Source organism: Chiloscyllium plagiosum, unplaced genomic scaffold, assembly GCF_004010195.1.
Source record: "Chiloscyllium plagiosum isolate BGI_BamShark_2017 unplaced genomic scaffold, ASM401019v2 scaf_9248, whole genome shotgun sequence".
Taxonomy (NCBI): domain Eukaryota; kingdom Metazoa; phylum Chordata; class Chondrichthyes; order Orectolobiformes; family Hemiscylliidae; genus Chiloscyllium; species Chiloscyllium plagiosum.
The window spans coordinates 1,093-25,465 of NW_025212179.1; the positions used below are offsets into that span (position 1 = coordinate 1,093).

A 24,373-nucleotide genomic window follows, 5' to 3' on the forward strand; every position below is an offset into this window, starting at 1 on the left:
TTCCTATTCATATACCCATTCAGATGCTTTTTAAATGTTGCAATTGTATCGGCCCACACCACTTCCTCTGGCAGCTCATTCCATATACGCACGACCCTCTGTGAAAAAGTTGCCCCTTAGGTCTCTATGAAATGTTTCCCCACTCACCCTAAACCTATGCGCTCTAGTTTTGGACTCCCCCACCCCGGGCCTATTTACCCTATCCATGCCCCTTATGACTTTATAAGCCTCTACGTTTACCCCTCAGCCTCTGACGCTTCAGGGAAATCAGGCCCCAGCCTTGGTGGAAAAGTAGCCTCCACATGTTTTGGAAGCGTGAGGGGCAGGGAAATGGGATCCTTTGTCTCAATGATCCGAGACCTGACCCCATCCTCCACACTCGGCGCGAACATTCGATGTGGCGTTTAACACTCACCGTCAAACGGCATGTACTCAATAAACCGCACGTCCACAGGCTTCTTCTCTGTCAGCCTCACAAAGTCCAAGAGCTCATCTTCATTCAAGCCCCTCATGACGACACAGTTCACCTGAGTCCAAGGTTAAAGAGGAGAGGTCAGTTGTTGCTGATGGTGATGGGGGAGGGGCAGAGTCCGTCAGAGGGCTTCTGTATTAAAGTTTTTGGTAACCTATTGTTTTTTTTTTGAATAGTTGATGAAGCAGTTGAGGCTACCTCATTGAACGTTTTTAAGGCTAAGGTAGATAGGTTTATGAACAGTAAAGGAATTAAGGGTTACAGTGAGGAGGGGGGTAGGTGGAGGTGGGTTCACTAGAAGATCAGCAATGATCTGACTAAATGGCTGAGCAAGCTCGAGGAGCCAGACAGCCTACTCCTGCTCCTAGTTCTTATGTTATGTTTTAGTTCAATCATCTTTAACATTCAATGGTTTTGCGGGGGGTGGGGGGGGGAAAAAGGGGTCTTGTGACCTGTTCACAGAGAGTGATACATTGAAAGGATACCGGGTTGTCCAATAACAAAGCCTCAAGCCCCAGTAAGTCAGTGGCTGCTGAATCCAGAAATATCCAGATCAACTGGAAGACCAAAGACCGAGCTGGTTTTCCAGACTGGTTTGGCAGCTCAGACACACCCCAGCAGACCAGTGTCCGGGGAACTGGCTCAGTCCAGGAGACCTGAGCTGGTAACAGAAATCATTCGCACTGACGTCCTCATCATTCAGCACTGGGTATGTGCGCACTTTACTGAACAGAAGAATAAGGCACCTTATTCTTTCTTCGTTGTGACTGAGAAGCCCAAGGTGAAAGGTCAGAAGAGGATGCCCATCATCCAGGGAGCCACATTCTATCTGCCATGAACCTTGACTATGTTGATGCTACTGACCCCACTTACAATAAACGATCAGTTACCGTGACTTTGATCCACGTAAGTATAGCATAACAGTACATCGAGGATACGTGTAAACTGCATCAATAAACTTAAAAAAAAAGGTCACATGGGAGATGGTGGTGTCCAATTTGGCCTCACACCAGGAGAGCAAACACAGGAATAACCAGCCCAGAAATCCGTGCACCGAGATTAACGCCGGCTCATAGATGAGACCCATCCCAATGACTGATGAAGTGAGATAGTGCATGACCCCCAACAAAGCTGACGAGAGGACCACAGCAGATCGGAGAGCAGAGGAAGTACTTGCCTTGACTGGATTATAGCCTGCATCGAGAGCTTTGTTTATACCCTCCATCACTTTGTGAAAACCTGGATCAATAGAGAGAAAAAAATAAATGATGTTACAAACGCTGTAGCTTTACGGCACCTACAACAGGATGAAACATTGCAGGGTACTGAGCTCCGAATGGCAATGTTACAGATACTGGGCCGGGAGCGACCAACAGAAGCTTGGTCCAAAACTCCAGGGCAGAGCGGCTGTAATACTGCACTCTGCCGTGACGATGATTCAGAGACAAGGGGTCAGACCCCTCCAGGGGAGTTTAAACTCAGGAAATTAAATAAATCGGAGATGAAAAATCAAACACCAGTGACAGCGATGGGCGACGACCAGGAAGTGCCCAGTGCAACTGGCTGTTTTTACACAGCCCGGTAACCCATGACTCCACAACTACAATGTTACTGATTCCCCATTCTGCTCTCTGCACCATCAAGGGGCTCACACAAGGAGCAGGAGTGGAAGGGCATAGATTTAACATGATGTGCAAATGAAGCAAAGGTGATAGAAAAAAAAACACAACTCTCCCACAGGTCAAACGTCAGACCCGAAGGGGGCAGCGGGTATGCGATGTTGTGGGGCCGGGGAGAGGATGGGATGATGAGCGGGTTTCAGTGACGGAGGAGCGGTGATCAGGCCACAGACTGATGGATATTTGTCCGATGGGAAAGCAGTGAATGACTGTGGCTGGTTGAGTCCCTCAAGAGGGAGGCAGGACGTGCGACAGAAGGGGCAGGCTTGCTTACCCCATCACCCACGCTGAGCAGTTAGAGCTACATGGAGACAGAGAAAACGTGGCTCATTTAACCCGTCGAGCCCGCTCCGCCTTTCAACACGATCACGGCCGATTGCCCAACTCTGTTCCTGCTTTCGCCCCCATGACACCCCCCCCCCCCCCCCTTTAGCCCCACAGACTGTACCTGGGTCTCTTATGGAAAACACTCACGTGTTGGCCCCATCCAGCCCAGGCTCTGGGTGAAGGAGGGCAGATACCGATTTGACAAACACAGTCAGACTGTCATTGCTGGGCCTATAGCACCACAGTGTGGCAATGACTTGTAACTGCAGCACGATCACAGCAGCGAAGGACTGACAGAATGAGACTGAGGTGCCAGCGATCAGGACACCGCAAAGGGTTCATCACCTACATTCCCCTACCCCATTGCCCTATACGTACCCCTGACTAATGCACCTAACCTTACACATCCCTGGACACAGCTGACAATTTAACATGGCCAATCCATCTAACCAGCACATCTTTGGACTGTGGAAGGAAATCCAGGCAGACACGGGGAGAATTTGCAAACTCCACACAGACAGTCACCCGAGGCTGGAATCGAACCCGGATCCTTGGTGCTGTGAGGCAGCAGTGCTAACCACTGAACCACCGTGCTGCCCTCAGGTTCTAGACTCTCCCATGAGGCAAAAAGAACCTTTCCACACTTGCTCTATCAAGTCCCTGAGGTAAAAACAATGACTGCAGATGCTGGAAACCAGATTCTGGATTAGTGGTGCTGGAAGAGCACAGCAGTTCAGGCTGCTCCTTGGATGCTGCCTGAACTGCTGTGCTCTTCCAGCACCACTAATCCAGAATCTATCAAGTCCCTGTCAAGTGAACCTCCCATGGAAGTGGGGAGGGGGCAAGACAGAGGAATGTGGGGGAAGAGGGTGTGGAATAGATGGAATGAGGGGGAAGGGAGGCTGGAACGGGGTGGGGTAGCGACATACAGCCCTACCTCTCCTCCGGGCGATGAACTCGAACTTGGCGGGCACCAGCGTGTCCAGGCTGACGTTGATGAGGTTGAGACCGGCTTCCTTCAGACTCGGTAGCTGGCGGGCCAGGTTGATGCCATTAGTGGTAACCGCGATGGTTTTCAGACCATCCAGCTCCCGCAGTTGGGCTGTTTGCAATCGTGCAAGACCGAGAGAGAGAGAGAGAGCGAGAGAAGGTAAACACTGCGGCGGGGAATGAGAACGAATGACCAAGGGCCAGTTTTAAACCCCCACCTCATCAACATAAACCACCTGCAATTACATAAGGCCTGCCCCCCAGGGGAATGTGACAGAATCGAGGCCAAACAGCAAGCCCCAGGACGGTCCCAACCAAAACCTGGCCTTGTTGTAGGCTTTAAGGAAGACTTGAAACAGGTTGAGTTGGATTTGATGGATGGACAGAGGCGATACAGAAAAACTGAACTACGAAAGCAACCACCCCAACACACACAAAAGAAGTTGCATCAAGACACTGTTCAAAAGGGCCACAACACACTGCAGTACTGCAAAAAGAGGAAGAACACCTCTACAATGTATTAGCCAAAAACGGATACCCTCGCAATTTCATCAACAGATGCCTAAGGGAAAGACAAGGAACGAGGACATGCCACAACCCAAAGGACTAGCCATGTTATCATACATCAAGATCATTTCCGAACTGACAGCCAGACTACTGCGACCACTAGGACTCATAACGGCACACAAACCAACAGCCACTTTCAGACAACAACTCACCAGAACGAGCAACATGAATTCGACTGGGACAACACTACTATTATAGGACAGGCCAAACAGAGAACAGCCAGGAAATTCCTAGAGGTATGGCACTCATGCACAAACTCCATCAACAAACACATCGACCTGGACCCAATATACCGACCACTGCAACGGACAGCTGGAACTGACAACCGGAAGCGGCAGAGACAGGCCTCTATAAATGCCAGAGGAAACAACACAGAAGCGCTTCACAGGAGGCTCCCAAGCACTGAGGATGTCACCTAGACAGGGGACGAAATGTCTGCAACACAAATTCCCAGCTTGGCAAACAGATCCACAACAACTGTGCCCATCGCTGGAAGAATGGAGGGCAGCAGGCACTGACTGAAGGGAATCCAAGAAGTAGCAATGGTGATGGGAGGGGATGCAGGGTTGGAGAGGACCTGGAAGGTAGTGCCTAACGGTGCAGTAGAGACAGAGTCCCTCAAAGCTTTTTGGGGGAGGGGGGCGCGGATGCTGCTCATTCCAAGACAGACAGTACAAATACAGTTGGCAGAATGGACAACGTGGAAGCCCTACCTGAGAAACTGGAGGGTGCAGTGAATTCGTTTATGGCAGGAGCTGGCAGGTCCTTGGGAAGCAGGGGAATGGGGAATTTGGAACACAAGTACTTCAACGTGAACTCACTGAATAGACTATCAGGCTCCGATGGTCCAAATGGCCTATTCCTAGCTGTTTTTTTTTAATGCTTTGACATTAGTGGGGCCTTCTGTACTCTCATTGCTCTGCAAAGTATGAGGTGTTTATCATAGAATCCCTACAGTGTGGAAACAGGCCATTTGGCTCAACAAGTCCACACCAACCCTCCGAAGAGTATTCCACCCAGATCTATTCCCCTCCCCTATTACTCTACGAATGACCAAGGCCCAGTTTTAAACCCCCACCTCATCAACACAAACCACCTGCAATTACATAAGGCCTGCCCCCCAGGGGAATGTGACAGAATCGAGACCAAACAGCAAGACCCAAGACAGTCCCAACCCTGACTAATACATCTAACCGACACATCCCTGAACACTATGAGCAACTTAGCATGACCAATACACCCTGACCTGCACATCTTTGGACTGTGGGAGGAAACCGGAGCACCCGGAGGAAACCCACGCAGACACGGGGAGAACGTGCAAACTCCGCACAGTCACCAGAGTCTGGAATTGAACCCGGGTCCCTGACGCTGTGAGGCAGCAGTGCTAACCACTGAGCCACAGTGTGCCCATTTTAGGAATGGTTTTCCGGAGCTTTAGGGCCCAGGCAGCAGAAGGCAATGACAGAGTGACGGATACTACGTGAGAACTCGGAGCAGGAGTAGGCCGTCTGGCCCCTTGAGCCTCCTCCACCACTCAATAAGATCATGGCTGATCTTTTCATGGACTCAGCTCCACTTACCCACCCTCTCACCATAACCCTTAATTCCTTAACTGTTCAAAAATCTATCTATCTTTGCCTTAAAAACATTCAACAAGGTAGCCTCAGCTGCTTCACTGGGCAGGGAATTCCACAGATTCACAAACTATGGTGTGTTTCACCCAATGACAACAACCATCCTGCTTCTATTCCATGTACTCCCTTCATTATTTTATATATTTCTGCCAGATCCACTCTCCCATTCTTCTAAGTTCCAATGAGTACAGTCCCAGTCTCTCCTTATAAACCAACCCTCGCAACTCCGGGGTCAACTTGGTGAACGACCCCCTGCAGTGCCAGTATGCCCACCTCTCAGCTAAAGAGACCAACACAGTTAGGATTACTCAAGGAGTTAAGAGTTGGAACAGGAGGGGTACACAAAGTCTTCAATGTACGAGGGTTTAGATTAGAGTGGTGCTGGAAAAGCACAGCAGGTCAGGCAGCATCCAAGGAGCAGGAAAAATCGACGTTGCGGGCAAAAGCCTTTCATCAGGAATGTACGAGGGTGTCAGGGCTACGTTACACAGCCTGTTATTATAGAGTTAGGGAGGAGGTCCTTCTAGCCCGATGGCCGTTCCCGGTCAAGGTTGGGAGGTGCCCTGAGGCAAGTTGCCCGCTGATAAAGCTGCATTGATGTCTAAAGATTAACAGCCTGTCACTTTAAGACAAAGGTACAAGGGTCCATCACCTGCTCGATGCTGCCATCTGGTGGAAAGGCTGCAAACAGACGCATCCTGGAAGACTGACTTGCTGCTGTTCAGACAAGTCACATACAGTCATACAGCACAGAAACAGACCCTTCGAGGAACATGGGAACAAGAGGAGGCCATTCAGCCCCTCCAACCTGTTCCTCCATTCATCGAGATATGTCTGATTTGTGGCCAAGCACCCCATCTTTTCTGCACCCCTTCAAATTTACCAACATCTTTTCCTCAGTGGTTAGCACTGCTGCCTCACAACGCCAGGGACCCAGGTTCGATTCCAGCATCGGGCGACTGTCTGTGTGAAGTTTGCACATTCTCCCTGTGTCTGTGTGCGTTTCCTCCGGGTGCTCCGGTTTCCTCCCACAGTCCAAAGATGGGCAGGTTAGGTGAATTGGCCATGCTAAATTGCCCATGGTGTTTAATGTGTTGGCTAGGTGCATTAGTCAGGGGTAAATGTAAAGTAATAGGGTAGGGGAATGGGTCTGAGTGGGTTACTCTTCAGAGGGTCATGTGGACTTGTTGGGCCAAATGGCCTGTTTCCACACTGTAGGGATTTTATGATTCTCGAGCAGGGAGAACAGAATTGTATCCCATAATATTTTTGATTAAGAAAAAAAATAGCTCTATCGGGGAAGGGGAAGAGATTACAACCCAAGCAGGCCTGCCTGGACTCTTAAACTGAATGCAATGTTCCCTCTCCACTTTTAAACCTGAAACAAAGCTCCCTCTACTCTTTCATAACTGAAAGGGAACAGGAAATAAAGTTCCCCCTCAACCCTCCCAGGACAGAAACAGCACAGGGTTAAATACAGAGTCAGACACTCTCCACTCTGAACTGGAAGTACAGTCCCCTTGACACTTTCCCCAAACACTCCCAGGGACAGCAGGTCTGCATCTGTACCCCACTCAGACCTCACAAGTGGCACTCACTTTCATAACCTCCTGAGCGATTTGGATGTGAATATAGGAGGTACAGTTAGGAAGTTTGTTGATGGTGCTAAAATCAGGGATGTAGTGGACAGCAAGATAGATGACTTCAGGGTGCAGTGGGACCTTGATCAGATGGGCCAATGGGCTGAGAAGCAGCAGATGGAGTTTCATTTTGATAAACGTGAGGTGCTACATTTTGGAAAGGCAACTCAGGGCAGGACTTATACACTTAATGGTAAGGTCCTAAGGAGTGTTGCTGAACAACGAGACCTTGGAGTGCAGGTTCGTAGCTCCTTGAAAGTAGAGTCGCAGGTAGATAGGATAGTGAAGGCGGCGTATGGTATGCTTTCCTTTATTGGTCGGAGTAGTGAGTATAGGAGTTGGAAGGTCATGTTGCAGCTGTAAAGGACATTGGTTAGGCCACTGTTGGAATATTCTGTGCAATTCTGGTTGCCCTGCTATAGGAAAGATGCTATTAAACTTGAAAGGATTCAGAAAAGATGTACAAGGATGTTGCCAGGGTTGGAGGATTTGAGCTATAGGGAGAGGCTGAACAGGCTGGGGCTGTTTTCCCTGGAGTGTTGGAGGCTGATTTTCCTTTGTCGCTATCCTAATTCTCCCCGTATTCCTAACTTTAAACCCTGCGTGTATGAAGGATTCTTACTGCTATGGGCTGTTTTTTTTTTGTTGCGGAATGAAAATGGACCGCGCATTCCCCAGTCACGCAGTTCCACTCTCGACCATCTGACCCAGAGACAGGAGCAGGAAATAGCAGGCTGACTGTCCAGCTCCAAGCAGTGCCCTGAGGGAGGGCTGCATTGTCATAGGTGCCAACTTTGGGTTAAGCAGTTGGCTCTCCGCTGAGCGTGCCCGCTGCTATTTCAAGGAAGGGCAGCAGCGAAAGTGGGAGGCGGGGGGGGAAGAAGTGCTGTGACCGACATGTGGCCCTCAGTCCGAATTGGAAGGCGACAGCGTCTTACACATGGCCTGATGGGATAGGAGCAAGGAGTAGGCCATTCAGCCCATCGGTCCTACGTTCAACACAATCATGGCGGCAGGCGGGACTCTGACTACCGAGCTTGGTATCCCACAATCCCTTTTTGCGATAATCAGTGGCGTTTGAAAACCAGAGGGTCGATCGATAAACATACACGGCGATATAAAGAAAAATGATGCAGTAGTAAATAGGGAAGAGGACAGCCTTAGATTACAGGAGGGTGTAGACGGGCTGAGCAGACGTTCAGTCAGGATAATGGAGAGGTGACGCACTTGGGAAGGATAAAGACAATGAAGGAATACACGAAGGAGGGTAGAAGCTTGGCAAGTACAGAGGATCAGAGGGACATTGGTGTGCATGTTCACCAGTCCCTTGGGGTGGATACAATGGGTAAGGCAGCAGCTGGCACACTTTCCTTTATTACCCGAGGCAGAGCGGTTAAGGGCAGGGAGGTGAAGGGGGAACTGTATAAAACCCAAGGGAGTTAGGGTACACCTGGAGAGGGATGTGATAGCACTGCAGAGGGCGCAAAGGAGACTTACTGGGATGTTGCCTGGGCTGGAGAGTTTCAATGATGGAGAGAGACCGGACAGATTGGGGGATTTCCCTGAGAGCAGAGGAGATTGAGGGAGCACACGATTGAGATGTATAAACTGGTGAGGGGCACAGACAGGAAGGCACATTTCCTCTTGGCAGAGGGGAGAGGGGTCAATAACCAGGAGGTGTAGATTTAAGTCAGGGACTGGGAGGTTTGGAGTGGATGTGAGGAAAACTGTTTTCACCCAGAGGGAGGTGGGAATCTGCCCGGGATGCTAGTTAAAGGAAGAAACTTTTTCAACGCGTGAAAAAAGGCTGGAAAATGGGGCTCGAACAATGAGGTGGTTGTTTTTACCCAGCACAGACTCGATGGGCTGAAGGGCCTTTAGGCGTGCTGTGGAGCCTGTATGGTTGACCCCTCCCCATGCCATGGGAAGCAGTATTGCTACGATTCGAGCCCCCTACCCCCACAGACAGCTCTGTGTGACTTACAGACGATGGACACCACATCAGGCCTGATGAGGGGTTCCCCTCCCGTCAGCCGGATTTTATCGACACCCTCCCGGACGAACAGTCGAGCCAGGGTCACGACCTCCTCGGTGGTCAACAGCTGTGGCTTCGGGGTCAACTTTACCCCTTCCTCAGGCATGCAGTACTGACCTGTAGGGGGCAATGGAATGGGGAGGGAGAGAGAGAGAGAGCAATGCAGAAAGTGGTAAATGAGTCTGGGGATGGGGAAGAGGACTGAGCGATGCAGAACTTGGTCAGTCAGTCCAGGCCAGGGGATGGGGAAGGGGACAGAGCAATGCAGAAATTGGTCAAATCAGTCTGGAGCAGGCCGGGGGATAGGGAGGGGGAAAGAGAGCAATGCAGGAACAGTCGGTCAATCAGTCTGCGGCAGACCAGGGATGAGGTGGACAGAGCAATGCAGAAATCAGTCAGTCAATCAGTCCAGGGCATCTGTCCAGATTTGCAGTTGACTCAGGTACTTGCTTACCCAGCATCCCTACCCCCCAAACCGTGTGGCACAATCCAAATCAGTCAGTGCCCGCTGTGCAGTCAGTGCCCGCTGTACAGTCAGTGCCCGCTGTACAGTCAGTGCCCGCTGTACAGCCAGTGCCAGGGTCAGTGGTGGTCAGATCCCTCTGGGGTGGATGTAAATTGCACAACGGCAAAACGCAGCCTGTTTCTGGCCTACCATGTCGTGCACATGATCGGGTGGGATTTTAACATTTTCTTTTACAAAAAAAGCTTCACGATTACTGACAGAGGATGCTGGAGAAAGTCAGCAAAGTGGTGGCAGCGTCTGCACAGACACAGTGATGTTTCACATTGCACTGCCGCCTCAGAGCGCCAGGAACCTGGGTTCGATCCCAGCCTCGGGCGACAGTCTGTGTGGAGTTTGCACATTCTCCTCGTGTCTGCGTGGGTTTCCTCCGGGTGCTCCAGTTTCCTCCCACAGTCCAAAGACGGGCAGGTCAGATGAATTGGCTGCGGGAAATGCTGGGTTACAGGGGAAGGGTAGGGGTCTGGGTGGAATACTCTTCAGAGGATCGGTGCGGTTTCGATGGGCCAAATGGCTTGCCCCCACACTGTAGGAATTCTATGAACTCTGGCTTGACGCTGCCTCAGAATTTGCTTAATCCTGACCTGGAGCCGCACTCGAGAAGTTTACTCAGTTTCTCGCTGTCTCTCTGTAGATACTGCTGAAGGTTCTCCAGTGTTCCCTGTGTCAGTTTTAGACTTCCAGAACATTCTGTGCTTTTGTTTTGCTCATCACTCAAATGAGCGGCCTTGTTTAGTTCATTGCTGACTTCAGGCTCCCAGCCTCAGTATCTCGCTCAGTCCTGGCCCAGCAGGGTGAGGGGACTGAGTCAGAAAACACCCCTCCACCAACCCCACATACTCAGGGGAGGGCAGACTCCACCCCCCCCCCAACCCCCTTCCATTTTCAGCACAGTTCGATCCTGGCACCCAAGGTCTGGATGCTACGCATTAGGAGTGCAGCTTTAAAGGCACAAGCCCAAGTGTGAATCCACATGGAGTGGCTCCTGATGTTATGGACAGGATTGGAGAGCAGGGGAAATGAGGGGCAGGGAATCATTTCAACTGCAGGGGCTTTTCAAATTTAAAAAAAAAAATATCTATTACCTTCCCATAGCTACCCGAGCCAATCACGCCTCAGACATCTGTCCGCCAGGCTACCCCCACCAATAGAGGAGCAGGAGGCAAGAATTATTTTGCTGGATGGTTAAACTAGAAAGCCTGGGGCAGACAATAGTATTATCGCTAGACTGTTAATCCAGAGTAACCACCTGGGTTCAAATCCTGCCCTGGTCGATGGTGGAATTTGAATTCAATAAAACTCTGGAATTATGGGTCTACTGATGACCATGAATCCATTGCTGATTGTCAGAAAAACCCATCCGGTCCACTAATGCCCTTTAGGGAAGCAATCTGCCTTCCTCACGTGGTCCGGCCTACATGTAACTCCAGACCCACAGCAATATGGTCGACTCTTAACTGCCCTCTGGGCAAATAGGGATGGGCAAAAAATGCTGGCCCAGCCAGTGATGCTCTCATCTCATGAATGAATTTAAAAAAAAAACAAAAACTTTTTGGGGACCCCGGTTTAAATCCCACCATGGCTGATGGTGAAATGTGAATTCAATAAAACAGTCTGATGTTGACCGCGAATTAGATCTCATCGACTGCTGTAAAAACCCAGCTGGCTCACTAATGTCTTTTCCGACAGGAATCTGCCATCCTTACCAGGTCTGGCCTACATGTGACTCCAGACCCACAGCAACGTGGATAACTTACAAAATACCGAATGGCCTGGGCAAAGTGGATTTTGGGAAGATACTTCCGTTGGTAGGAGAGACTAGGACCCAAAGGCGCAGCCTTAGAGTAAAGGGAAGACCGTTTAGAATGGAGATAAAGAGAAACTTCTTCAGCCAGAGAGATGAGAATCTCAGGAACTCATTGCTACAGAAGGCTGTGGAGGCCAGGTCATTAAGTTTACTTAAGACAGAGATAGGTTTTTGATTGTCAAAGGGGTATCAAGGGTTACAGGGAGACGGTGGGAGAATGGGGATGAGAAACTTATCAGCCATGATTGAATGGCGAAGCAGACTTGATGGGCTGAATGGCCTAACTTCTGCTCTGATCTCTTATGGACTCTGAGCTGCTCTCTGGGTAATAAATGATGCCCACATCCTGTGAACGAGTAACAAGACGGGAAGATTTTGAGGGGCCTCTCAACTGGGCGAACATGTCCCAGAATTCCATGCCAACCATTGCTGGCTCCGAACCAGTTTCCCTCAAAATCCCGTTGGGGTAGCCGCACAGTTTGGGAATCCTGACATGGTACAGGGTAAGCTGAGCTTAAAAGGTCAGTTCAGGAAACAAACAAAATGGCTCACTCTACAGCGCTAACGTCAATCGGTGAGTTGATGCAGTCAGACCCCACCCACCCCCCCCCACCCCTTCTCCCCACCCTAGCACCTCTAGTATTGGACACGGACTCTCATGGTCGTCAGACTTACAGCGGAGATTACACTTTTCCGTCAGGGAGATCCGGAGATAGCTGTGCTGTCTCCCAAAGTTGTCCGTCAGAAAGGCAGAGAAGGGCAGCGGCGGCTCACGGATAAAACCACGGCTTTTCACAAATCCCAGCCTACCCTGAAATGAAGGAGGGACAAGGAGTGAGGAACAAACTAGCTTTCACATTGCCAATGCTGCAGACTCAACTCCTGGTCACAGAATCATAGAGATGTACAGCACAGAAACAGACCCTTCGGTCCAACCTGTCCATGCCGACCAGATGTCCCAACCAATCTAGTCCCACCTGCCAGCACCCGGCCCATATCCCTCCAAACCCTTCCTATTCATATACCCATCCAAATGCCTCTTAAATGTTGCAATTGTAACAGCCTCCACCACATCCTCTGGCAGCTCATTCCATACATGTACCATCCTCTGCGTGAAAAAGCTGCCCCTTAGGTCTCTTTTATATCTTTCCCCTCTCACCCTAAACCTATACCCTCTAGTTCTGGACTCCCTGACCCCAGGGAAAAGACTTTGTCTATTTATTCTATCCATGCCCCTCATGATTTTGTAAACCTCTATAAGGTCACCCCTCAGCCTCCGACGGTCCAGGGAAAACAGCCTCAGCCTGTTCAGCCTCTCCCTGTAGCTCAGATCCCCCAACCCTGGCAACATCTTGTAAACCTTTTCTGAACCCTTTCAAGTTTCACAACATCTTTCCGATAGGAAGGAGACCAGAATTGCATGCAATATTCCAACAGTGGCCTAACCAATGTCCTGTACAGCCGCAACATGACCTCCCAACTCCTGTACTCAATAGTCTGACTAATAAAAGTGAAGGCGGCGTTTGGTATGCTTTCCTTTATTGGCTGTTTTCCCTGGAGCGTCGGAGGCTGAGGGGTGACCTTATCGAGGTTTACAAAATTATGAGGGGCATGGATAGGGTGAATCAACAAGGACTTTTCCCTGGGGTGGAAGAGTCCAAAACTAGTGGGCATAGCTTTAGTGCCAGTGGGGAAAGATTTAAAAGTGACCTAAGGGATAACCTTTTCCACACAGAGGGTGGTACGTGTTTGGAATGAGCTGCCAGAGGATGTGGTGGAGGCTGGTACAATTACAAAGTATCTGGATGGGAATATGAATAGGAAGGGTTAGAGGGATATGGGCCAAGTGCTGGCAAATGGGACTGGATTCATTCAGGCTGAGAAGTGGCAGATGGAGTTTTCTTCAGATAAATGCGAGGTGCTGCATTTTGGGAAAGCAAATCTTAGCAGGACTTATACACTTAATGGTAAGGTCCTAGGGAGTGTTGCTGAACAATGAGACCTTGGAGTGCAGGTTCATAGCTCCTTGAAAGTGGAGTCACAGGTTGATATGATGGAAAGCATACCAAACGCCTTCTTCAATATCATATCTACCTGTGACTCCACTTTCAAGGAGCTATGAACCTGCACTCCAAGGTCTCTTTGTTCAGCAACACTCCCAAGGGAACACACACACACATGGTTTTGGAGAGAGCAAGCTGACACATATTTCCCTGTGGCAGTAATACTACACAAGAGATTTACCATGTGAGAAGGTTCAGATTTAGGACTGGTCGCCGTGGTGACCAAATGACCTCACCAGAATATCAGACTTTGGACTCATCCAGGAACAAGAGGGAAAGTGGAGGTTAGGAACACCGTGACCTGGACTGGATTACCGAAAGCTAGTCTGAAGAGGGACCCTTTGGCTACGCTACGTTTGGTTCACAAACATTTCCGGGAATGCATTTTACAAATTGTACAAACCGTAGCCAATCCTGACACACAGTCTTTAATCGACCTGTTTCCCAGAAACAGCTATCACCAGAAATGAAGCTAATTTCCTGTCCACTAAACCATCTTCCCCCACCATCTCCCCCCACCCACACCCCCACGTCCTCAACAACTCTGCCAATAATGTGCATTTGCATGGCCCCCACACAGCAGTCAGGATTCTGCACAGGTGGTTATTCAAACGTGAGGGTTACATCAGGTGACCAAAACCTCAGTCCACGGACTAAGCTGCGGTGACAAGCTTCCTCAAGGGAAAGGTGAAGGAAAAGTGGAGGGGGACGCTTCAGAAGGAACTAAAGATTGAGGCATATGAGGACACAGCTCCTCAACGCAAAGTGATTAAAATTATGCAAATTAGAACAGAAGAAAAAAGGGAAGAAATTCCTAAGAGATGACACTGTGGAGTGAGATTCCTACACATCGCACCAATCTGAGGCAGCAAAATGGACAATGACAACTTATCCACCAAACTATGACTCCTACACGAAAGAGACAGAGAGTCAAAGGCTGGCTTTCATTGATCCCAACTTTCCAAACGTCATCATGCTATGCTCCCAATGAATTTTCTCTAGGATAGAATCACCGGTGTGGTGTTACAACATCCCCCACTTGGCTAATCTCACTCCAAGCAAGACAGACTCAACAGATTTAATTCCACCACAAACTATCTGACCAACACACTGTGCAGAAACACACACCACTTTGACAAAATTGCCAAAGCCCATCCTGATCCCGATCAGAGTGTGAACACAATTCTTCCCTCTCAGAGGTCCATGTCCACGCCCTGTCCTTCCATTATATGCTGCTTTGATTCCAATATTAACATTTCCTCTTTCTGCTCAAACTCAACATTGTTACTTCAACGCAATGTGACACCCCCACAGCCACGGTCTGCTCAGCGCTCACGCAAGCATTTAGATGACACCTTTACAATTCCAAGATGTCAAAGCCTTCCTTTGAGGCGATCTCAAAAAAACAACAAAGACAGAGACAATCTTAGATCACACAACCAAAGCCTTGGTCAAATTGTCAGGTCATAAGGCGGGGGAGGAGGTGGAATAAGGCGGGGGAGTGGAGGTGGAAGGAGGAAGGAGAGAAAGGGCAAGGTGGAAGGAGGGGAGGAGGAAAGGGGGTGGGGAGTGGAGGAATGGAGGGAAGGGTCCAGTAAGGTCATTACAAATTTGGAGTAGCAGGGATTTGGACAATCCAGCTCATGGAGGCTGCTGTAAGGCCAGAAAGTGAGCCTGAGAATAGACCCATTAGGTACGTGGGGGGGAGACATGGAGGTGGCTTTCGGGAGCTGATGAGCCGTATGGTGTCGCCAAGATGGCCGTCGATGCTGTTTGTAACGGATGCAACCGTAAGCTCAGCTCAGTGTTTCACTGAATGCCAAGATGGTGAATACTCTCACTGTAGCTTTACCCACTACTTTAACACACTCGGCTAGTTCACCCAAAACGTGGTGCTCCACTTTCTTCTGTGGACGAGGAAACAGTTCAAATGGTCCATACCCTCCCAAACCAAACAGAAATCATTAAACTACTGCTATGGAAAGGAATGTATCAGTTTCCCTTGATGTAGGAGGCAAGGGATTCACCCCCATTACAAAGTGGCCAACTGATTTCATCTCACCTTCAGGAGGTGCTCTCCTGCTAAAACACTAGGGGACTCCTGACATTATCTTCAGGCAAATAACAAAAAAAAATTGAAATCTCCTGAGCCAATATTGACAATTCTCAGAACTCTTGGCAAGAGCTGGCAACACACTGCTGGGAAATGCTTACTCATCAAAACCTCAACAATCCCTGGCAGTCACTATCAAACACTAAGCAAAAGACGCTCCCAGTCCTTGCACACAGTCTGTTTACAGTCAATGACGGCCTAGTCAAGGAGTCGCTCTGCCATTGCGGAGCTCTTCCCCAGCTCTTGCCAACTCCACCCTCTCGGAGGCAATTCTCTACTCAGGAAAACCAAAACAAAACCTTTATTCGAATTCCCTCCGTACAACACCACAGAAGCAACATATTCAAGTAGAACCGAGACCCAAGAGGAGAGAATTTTGTAAGGGGCACGTTCCTACCTCGGAGTCGGTTAGGCGTGGGGGGGTGGGGGGCAGCGTTTAAAACTTCTGCTTCCTCACAGAGACTTGCACGTGTAATCCAGGCCGGCACTCCCAGTCTAATACTGAAGGAATGCTCCCAGTTCTTGAATGAATCGTCAAACTGAGGCACCTACATAATCAGAAGACGACATCGGCAAAGCTGGAGACCCATTCAGCCAGACTCTGTGCCACTCGATAATTGATTTGACCACAGCCCCAACTCCAACACCAATAGCCCTGGAATCGGTTGGCGATCTGTCCACCTCAGCACTGGGGGATATTTAATGACATTACCTCAACTACTTTCCAGAAAAGACTTTGGCATTCTCCAACTTGACTCAGAAGATGAATACCTAGCCATCTCTGTCTTAAATGGGAGACACCTTATTGTGAAACTATACCCAGACTTGGAGATTATCCCCCAGAGGGGCAACATTCTCTCAGAACGCCCAGCCCCCGATAGCTTGCTCATAAGATCGCCCTACATTCTTGAAACTTGTCATGAACATAGGCCCAACTTTTTCTCAAAGTCACTGAATTCATTTGGCCCATCCAGTCCACACTGACACTCTGGAGAGCATTTCACCCAAGAACCACCACCTCCCCAATCCCCCCCTCCCCTTACCCCAAAACCCCCCCACACACAACCCCACCACAACTATCCCTGTGACCCTGTATTTCCCATGGCTAACACACCTAAGCCTACACATCCCTGGACGCTGTGGACAATTTAACACGGCCAGTGCACCTAACCTGCACGTCTTGGGACTGTGGGAGGAAACCCACATAGACACGGGGAGAACGTGTGAACTCCACTCCGGGGCTGGAATTGAACCCAGGGGTCCGTGGCGCTGTGAGGCAGCCATGCTAACTGCTGAGTCACTGTGCTGCCCTTGCGAAACAGCCTTGTTTCCAATATGACTGGCATCCTTCCAACCTCAACAAAAGAATGCAAGAGTGTATTTTGATCAGGTCAGGTGATGTAAATGACAGCACATGCTTTTGAAAAGGGTAACAACTTGTACACAGTATTCCAGATCGGTGTCATCTAAATCCTGGTTTAGATAGTGAGAGCCTTTTACCTTGGATGGTGATAGCCAGTATGAGGGGACATAGCTTTAAATGGAGGGGTGATAGATAATAGGACAGAGGTAGTTTCTTTACTCAGACAGCAGTAGGGGTGTGAATGCACTGCCTGCCACAGTAATAAACTCGCCAACTTAAAGGGCATTTAAATGGTCATTGGATAAGCATATGGACGGGAATGGAATAGTGTAAGTTAGATGGGCTTTAGATTGGTATGACAGGTCGGCGCAACGTCGAGGGCCGAAGGGCCTGTACTGCGCTGTAATGTTCTATGTTCCATGTACAATTGTAGCAAGATTCCCCCATTTTTAGACCCTTATCTGTTTGCAATAGAGGCCACCCTTTTGTGATTGGCGTACAAGTAAACTCAGTAGTCTCTCTCCATTTAAATATAATCTACACCTTCTAAACAAAGTAGATGGCCCTCAGGAGGACATAAAGAATCGCAGAGCATTACAGCTCAGTCTCATACAACACAAAAGAGGCCCTTCAGCCCAGTGAGGTTGCGCTGACCTGCCTACACTAATCCCACTTGGCTCATAGCCACCATGTTATGGCAGTACAAATACTTAATTAACCATGTACACATTTCCTGCCTCTTCTGCCTCCCAGGCAGGTACATTCTAGATTTCCACCCTCCCACCCCCACGAGAAAACAGGGAAGTTCCTCCAGTCCCACTGACACCATCCCACCCCCACTGAGAAACAGATGATCATGTCAGTTGTCACTTTGCTGTCTGTGGGAGCGTGCTGCGCGAGGACTCACGTCAGCGTGCCCAAACAGACAATGCCAAGATACACTTCAGTAGCTGTGCAGAGCTGAGATGTCCTGATGCAAGTTTCTTCTGAATGTATCGCCAAGGGAATTGAACAATGTTGTTCTGACATGACTTCCAAGTGCGTGGGAGTTTCCAAAGCATTTTCTGTTCCCAGATCTCGCTGCCAACAGTTTCCCGCCTGCCCTGTGGCTGCGGCCAATTCGTACAGTGGCCACATGATCACTGAGGATTCCACCAGATGTAGAAATAGGCCAATCAGCCCATCGAGTCTGCTCTGCCATGGAAGGAGACTGACCTGATAATCCTCAACGCCACTTTTCCCCATAACCCTCGATTCCCTTACTGATCAAAAACATGCCTTCCTGTTTCATTCTCCCGGCTTCTCATGCCCATCTATTCCATAATGCGAGTCCTTCCCACAGAAATTCCTCAACCAAGCATACCCTTCCCCTTTCAGTGTTCCTGCTCCTTACACATCACCTTTCCCATTCCTTAAATCAGCCCCTTCTCCCCCAGCAGTTTTCCATGCAATTGCAGGACATGCAACACCTATTTTTTTGTTTTAACCCGCTGTCTCTCTCTCCTCCCTGAAGCCCCCCACCAAAGAAAAAGATATCCTTCCAAGTAGAAAGACGGCTTATTTGCCCTTCTTTCAATTTAGCGTTCTCTATGTTTGCTGTTCACAGTGTGGCCTCCCCTATGTAGGGCTGTACAGTACAGGCCCTTCGGCCCACAATGTGGTGTTGAACATGACACCATTTTGGAGCTTACAGACAGATTGAGGAACAGCTTTGCGGAATGAGCGTATTCAGTCTTGTAGTAAAGGTTTCCAGTGCCGGGGGAAAGTGGCGGGGAATTCAAACTATCCTTCCCACTCTGACTTCAGCCATCAATAAAACACAAGCGCAATCTTGAGGTAAAGCATTCCATCTTTGATCAGGTGCTTCACACCCTCCTGGTCAAGTTCAGGCTCTGTCCCCCCGTCCCAGTTTTGCATCTCCAGCGGGAGATGTTGCTGATGCTGCTGTCACGTTGACAACCCAACCCCGTCACCGTGGTGACAACCCCACGTTCCCACGTCACCGTGGCAACATCTGCGCCTGCCCCCACGTCCCCGCGGCGACACCCACCTGCCCCCATGGCAACAACACTCTCAAAGCACTTTGCTTTTGAGGGCTTTCAGACGGTTACAAAAAAATTTTTCTTGTTCATTCTCAGGATGTGGCAGTTATTGCCATGCTTATGTGCCCCTTGAGAAACAGGAAATCGGAGCAGCAGCAGACCATTCGGCCCATCAAATCTGCTCCACCATTCAATATGATCACAGTCAAGCCAGAAATTTCTGTTTCTGTTTTTGTTTCCAATCTCCATCACCTGTAATTCTTTGTTTTATTTTAGCATCCGACTCCGTCCCCTGTTCTAGTTTTCTTCCAATATTCTTTGATCCCTTTAGCTCTAAGAAGGGTATTCAACTCCTTCCTGAAAACATTCAATGTTTTCACCTCAGCCATTTTCTGTGGCAGGACCTTTCACAGACCCACCACTCTCTGGGTGAAGAAATGTCTCATCTCGGCCTGAGAGGCTTTCCTGATACGTTTAGGTTCTGACCCCTGGTCCTGGACTCCCTGGTCATCAGGAATATCCTTTCTGCATTTACCATGTGTAGTCCAGTCAGAATTTTATAGGTTCCGATAAAACTTCCCCTGACTGTTCTAAACTTCTGACTGATGAAGATTGTTCTCCATAAATCAGTCCTTCCAGGCCAGGAAGTGCGGAAATGACATTTTGAACTGCTGCTGTCCTTGGGGTGTAGTTTCACCCACTCTGCTTTTCAGGAAGGAGTTTCAGGATTATAAAATGCAACTCTAGCTTAGATTACTTACAGTGTGGAAACAGGCCCTTCGGCCCAACAAGTCCACACCGACCCGCCGAAGCGCAACCCACCCAGACCCATTCCCCTACATTTCCCCCTTCACCTAACACTAGATGCAATTGAGTGTGGCCAATTCACCTAACCTGCACATTTTTGGATTGTGGGAGGAAACCAGACCACCCGGAGGAAACCCACGCAGACACGGGGAGAACGTACAAACTCCACAGAGAGAGTCACCCGAGGTGGGAATTGAACCCGGGTCTCTGGCACTGTGAGGCAACAGTGCTAACCACTGTGCCACTCACTTTAGTTAAAGTTCTAAATTGGAGTAAGGCCAATTTCGACAGTATTAGATGGGAATTTTCAAATGTTGATTGGGGGAAGCTGTTTGCAGATAAAGGGACGGTTGGAAAGTAGGACCCTTTAAGAACGAGATAATGAGAGACAGTATGTTCCTGTTAGGTCGGAGAGTTCGAGCTACAGGGAGAGGCTAAATATGCTGGGGCTGTTTGCCCTAGTGTCGGAGGCTGAGGGGTGACCTTAGAGGTTTATAAAATCATGAGGAACATGGATAGGGTAAATAGACAAGGTTTTTTCCCCTGGGGTGAGAGAGTCCAAAAGTAGAGGGCATAGGTTTAAAGTGAGAGGGGAAAGATATCAAAGAGACCTAAGGCACAACTTTTTCATACAGAGGGTGGTGCGTGTATGGAATGAGCTGCCAGAGGAAGTGGTGGAGGCTGGTACAATTGCAACATTTAAAAGGCATCCAAATGGGTATACGAATAGGAAAGGTTTGGAGGGGTATGGGCCAAATGCTGGCAAATGGGAATAGATTTATTTCAGATATCTAGTCAGGGGCTGTTTCTGTGCTGTACATCTCTATGACTCTAGGGTCACGGGCAAGGCTGGCAGGAACACGGAATTCTGGAAGACTAGAGAAACCAATGCTGGAATCAAGAAAAAGGACACATTTATCAGCTGAGATCGAGTGAATCCTTAGAAGAGTATAAGGGCAGTAGGAGTATACTCAGGAGGGAAATCAGGAGTGCAGAAAGGGGACATGTGATAGCTTTGGCAAGTAAGAGTTAAGGAGAATCCAGAAAGTTTCTACAAATATATTAAGGGCGAAACAGTAACTAAGGAGAGAACAGATGACCTCTTTGATCTTTATCCTATGTGTGGAACCACAGAAGATAGGTGATATATTAAACAAGTATTTTGCATTAGTATTTACTGTAGAGAAGGACATGGAAGCAAGAGAACATGGGGAAATAAATAGTGATATCTTGAAAAGTGTCTATATTACAGAAGAGGAGGTGCTGGTGGACTTAAACTGCACACAGTGGATAATTCTCCAAGACCTGATCAGGTGTACCCCAGACCTCTCTGGGAAGCTAGGGAAGTGATTGCTGGGCCCCTTGCTGAGATATTTGTATCAGTGATAGTCACAGGTGAGGTCCTGGAAGATTGGAGGTTGGTTAATACGGTGCCATTAATAAAGAAAGTCAATAATGAACAGTCAAAGAACTATAGGCAGGCGAGCCTTACAGCAGTGGCTGGTAGGTTTCTGGAGAGGTTTGCGAGGGATAAGACTTACATTTTTTTGGATAGGCAAGGACTGATTAGAGATAGTCAGCATGGCTTTGTACATGGGAAACTATGTCTCACTAACATGATTGATTTTTTTTTAAAAGCAAGTGACAAAGAAGATTGATTTCAGCAAAGATTCCACATGCTAGACTGGGTAGCAAGGTTAGCTCACATGGAATACAGGGAGAGCTAGCCAACTGGATACAAAATTGGTTTGAAGGTAGGAGACAGAGGGTGGTGCAGAGGAGATGTGTTTCAGACTGCAGGTCTGTGGCCAGTGATGTGCTACAAGGATTAGTGCTGAGTCCACTGCTTTTCGTCATTTATTTAAATGATTGTGGGGGATATTATAGGAGGTATAATTAGTAAGTTTGTAGATGACACCAAAATTGGTGAGATAGTGGACAGTGAAGGTGGTTTCCTCAGGGTACAACAGGATATTGATCAGATGGGCTGAGGAGAGGCAGATGGAGTTTAATTTAGATAAATGTGAGGTGCTGCACTTTGGAAAGGCGAATCAGGGCAGGGCTTATACAGTAAATGCTAGGGCCCCGGGGAGAGTTGTCAAACAAAGAGACCGAGGGGTTTAGGTCCACAGTTCATTGACAGTAGAGTTGCAAGTAGGGTGATAAAAAGGAATTTGGAACATCGAGTATAGGAGCTGGGAGTCATGTTGCACCTGTACAGGACAATGGTTAGGCCACTTTTGGAATACTGCATACAATTCTGGTCACCTTTCTATAGGAAGGATGTTGTTCAATTCGAAAGGATGCAGGAAAGATTTAGAAACATGTTGCCGGGGCTGGACGGTTTGAGGCTGTTTAGACAGGGAGAGGCTGAATAGGCCGGGACTGTTTTCCCCCCCAGACACTGAGGGGTGACCTTCTAAAAGGTTTACAAAGTCATGAGGGGCATGGATAGAGTTAATAGGCAAGTTCTTTTTCTTAGGGTGGGGGAGTCCAAAACTAGAAGGTAGAGGTGTAAAATGAGAGGGGAAAGGTATAAAAGGGACCTAAGGGACAACTTTTTCCACACAGAGGGTGGTGTGTGTATGGAATGAGCTGCCAGAGAAAGTGGTGGAGGCCGGTACAACTGCAACATTTAAAAGGCATCTGGATGGGTATATGAATAGGAAGGGTTTAGAGGGATACGGATCGGGTGAGAGTGAGCGTGCGATGCTGTTCAGAGTTGGTGTGGACCTATTGGGCCGAATGGCCTGTTTCCATACTAGGGATGCTGATTCTGAAATGGGACGGGGTCGGATTGGGCTATCTGGTCGGAACGGTCGAATTGACCCAAAGGGTCGGTTTCCGTGCTGTACAACTCTGACTCTATCGCTCTTCTGGACTCATTTACTGTCACATATCATTACTATATGTTGGTTGCACTTTGACTCTTTAATCAGTTGATTCTCTCCCACATATCACATACCTTTCCCTTTCTTTTTGCCCTGCAGCCTCCTACCTTTGGACGAGCTTCGCATTTGTCACAACTTGATCTGTTACTCCAGCTCCTCAACAACCCCAAACACTAACTCCGGTTTCTCTCTCCCACGCGTTGTCTTTTTTGTTCTGTTGAGATTCTCAACTATGTCTGTCTATTGGAGCAGCAGAGTCTCGGAGCTGTGCATTGAAAGGGCTGAGAGGGACGCAGATCAAAGGGGAGAGGGCAATCCAACCCCTGACCCAATAATACACACGACAGAAGGATTATAAATAGAAAACAAAACTTTGCAAACTCACTCCTGCAGCCTCCCCGTTCGGTGCCGGCTCCGGCAGCGGGTTGCTGGCCATGCATTTTTCCCGGACAGAGGAGGAGAGACCGCCGCACTGAAAACGCTGCCTGCAACACTGTTTGGCTATTCGGTGCAGGAGAGCCGGGGAAAAGGAGCTGCACCCAGCCATTGCCACTGCCTGTGGGGAAGCCGCGTCTCCCCAGCGCAGCGCAGCCAAATGCAATAGAATCCCTGCCCAGGAATTGCCTGTCAATCATCGGGAGGGCGGTGGCTCCAATACGCATGCTCACCGCCCTGCGCGCTGGGACTTGTAGTCCGTTTGGAGCCCGGTCCCCATTGAAAGTCAGCGGCCGCGCGGACGCTGGGAACTACAATAGCCCTCCTTTGACCCCACTCGCAAAGTGCAGGCGTTGCTCGCACGGATGGCCTAATTTACAAGGACATGTCACTCTCCCCACCCACAGCACTTATTTTCTTTATCTGACAGAGGGCGGAGAGATGGTGACCCACCCTTCTGTGCGCGATGTTTGCGATTGAAATACTGTATAAAAGCTGCATTAGCCTTTTGCCCCCAGAGTGACGAAGCAAATATAGGCAATGCGAGGTCTGAGTTTAATTCCTCGTAAAACTTCTCTTCAACTTCATAAGAGGCACATACTCAAGAGCTGATTTGTGCAGTGCGTCCCTCATATCCCAAAGTACACAAGCATGTGCCTCCAACTTCATAATCTTGTGTTACGTGATTTTTAACTCTCCTGATTCCTGATTGAAGGGCGTTTGCCCATTTTTCTGCTCCTCCAATGCTGCCTGATCTGCTGTACTTTTCCAGCGCCACTCTAATTTTGACTGACCCTCTAAGCTTATCTCTCCACGCTTCAGGTTCTCTGCCTTTATTCCTGATGAAGGGCTTTTGCCCGAAACATCAATTTTGCCTGTCCTCGGGATGCTGCCTGAATTGCTGTGCTCTTCCAGCACCACTGATCCAGAACAATCTGTCCTGGTCCATCCACATTGAGAAAGCACAACAATGTCTCTACTTCCT

At 48.9% G+C, this 24,373-nt stretch overlaps 1 protein-coding gene across 1 annotated transcript; it reads right to left on the minus strand.

Annotated features, from left to right (window-relative positions):
* Positions 1–389: 389 nt before the first annotated feature.
* On the minus strand, positions 390–23,570 carry mocs1 (molybdenum cofactor synthesis 1). The gene is made up of 6 exons (XM_043685972.1): positions 23,339–23,570; positions 12,350–12,485; positions 9,294–9,461; positions 3,416–3,580; positions 1,650–1,711; positions 390–527 (listed from the first exon to the last, which is right to left on the minus strand). The coding sequence occupies exons 1-6, from the start codon at positions 23,498–23,500 to the stop codon at positions 405–407; spliced, it is 816 nt and encodes a 271-aa protein (XP_043541907.1). The 5' UTR covers positions 23,501–23,570; the 3' UTR covers positions 390–404.
* Positions 23,571–24,373: the final 803 nt, after the last annotated feature.

Bases quoted from the DNA above. Each gene is read 5' to 3' on its own strand.
- mocs1 (XM_043685972.1), bottom strand. From the start codon at position 23,500: ATGGCTGGGTGCAGCTCCTTTTCCCCGGCTCTCCTGCACCGAATAGCC. The intron at 12,486-23,338 runs GTGAGTTTGCAA...CCTTCATTTCAG, and splicing joins CGAACGGGGAGGCTGCAGGA to GGTAGGCTGGGATTTGTGAA. The intron at 9,462-12,349 runs GTAAGTCTGACG...TGCCCCCTACAG, and splicing joins GGAAAAGTGTAATCTCCGCT to GTCAGTACTGCATGCCTGAG.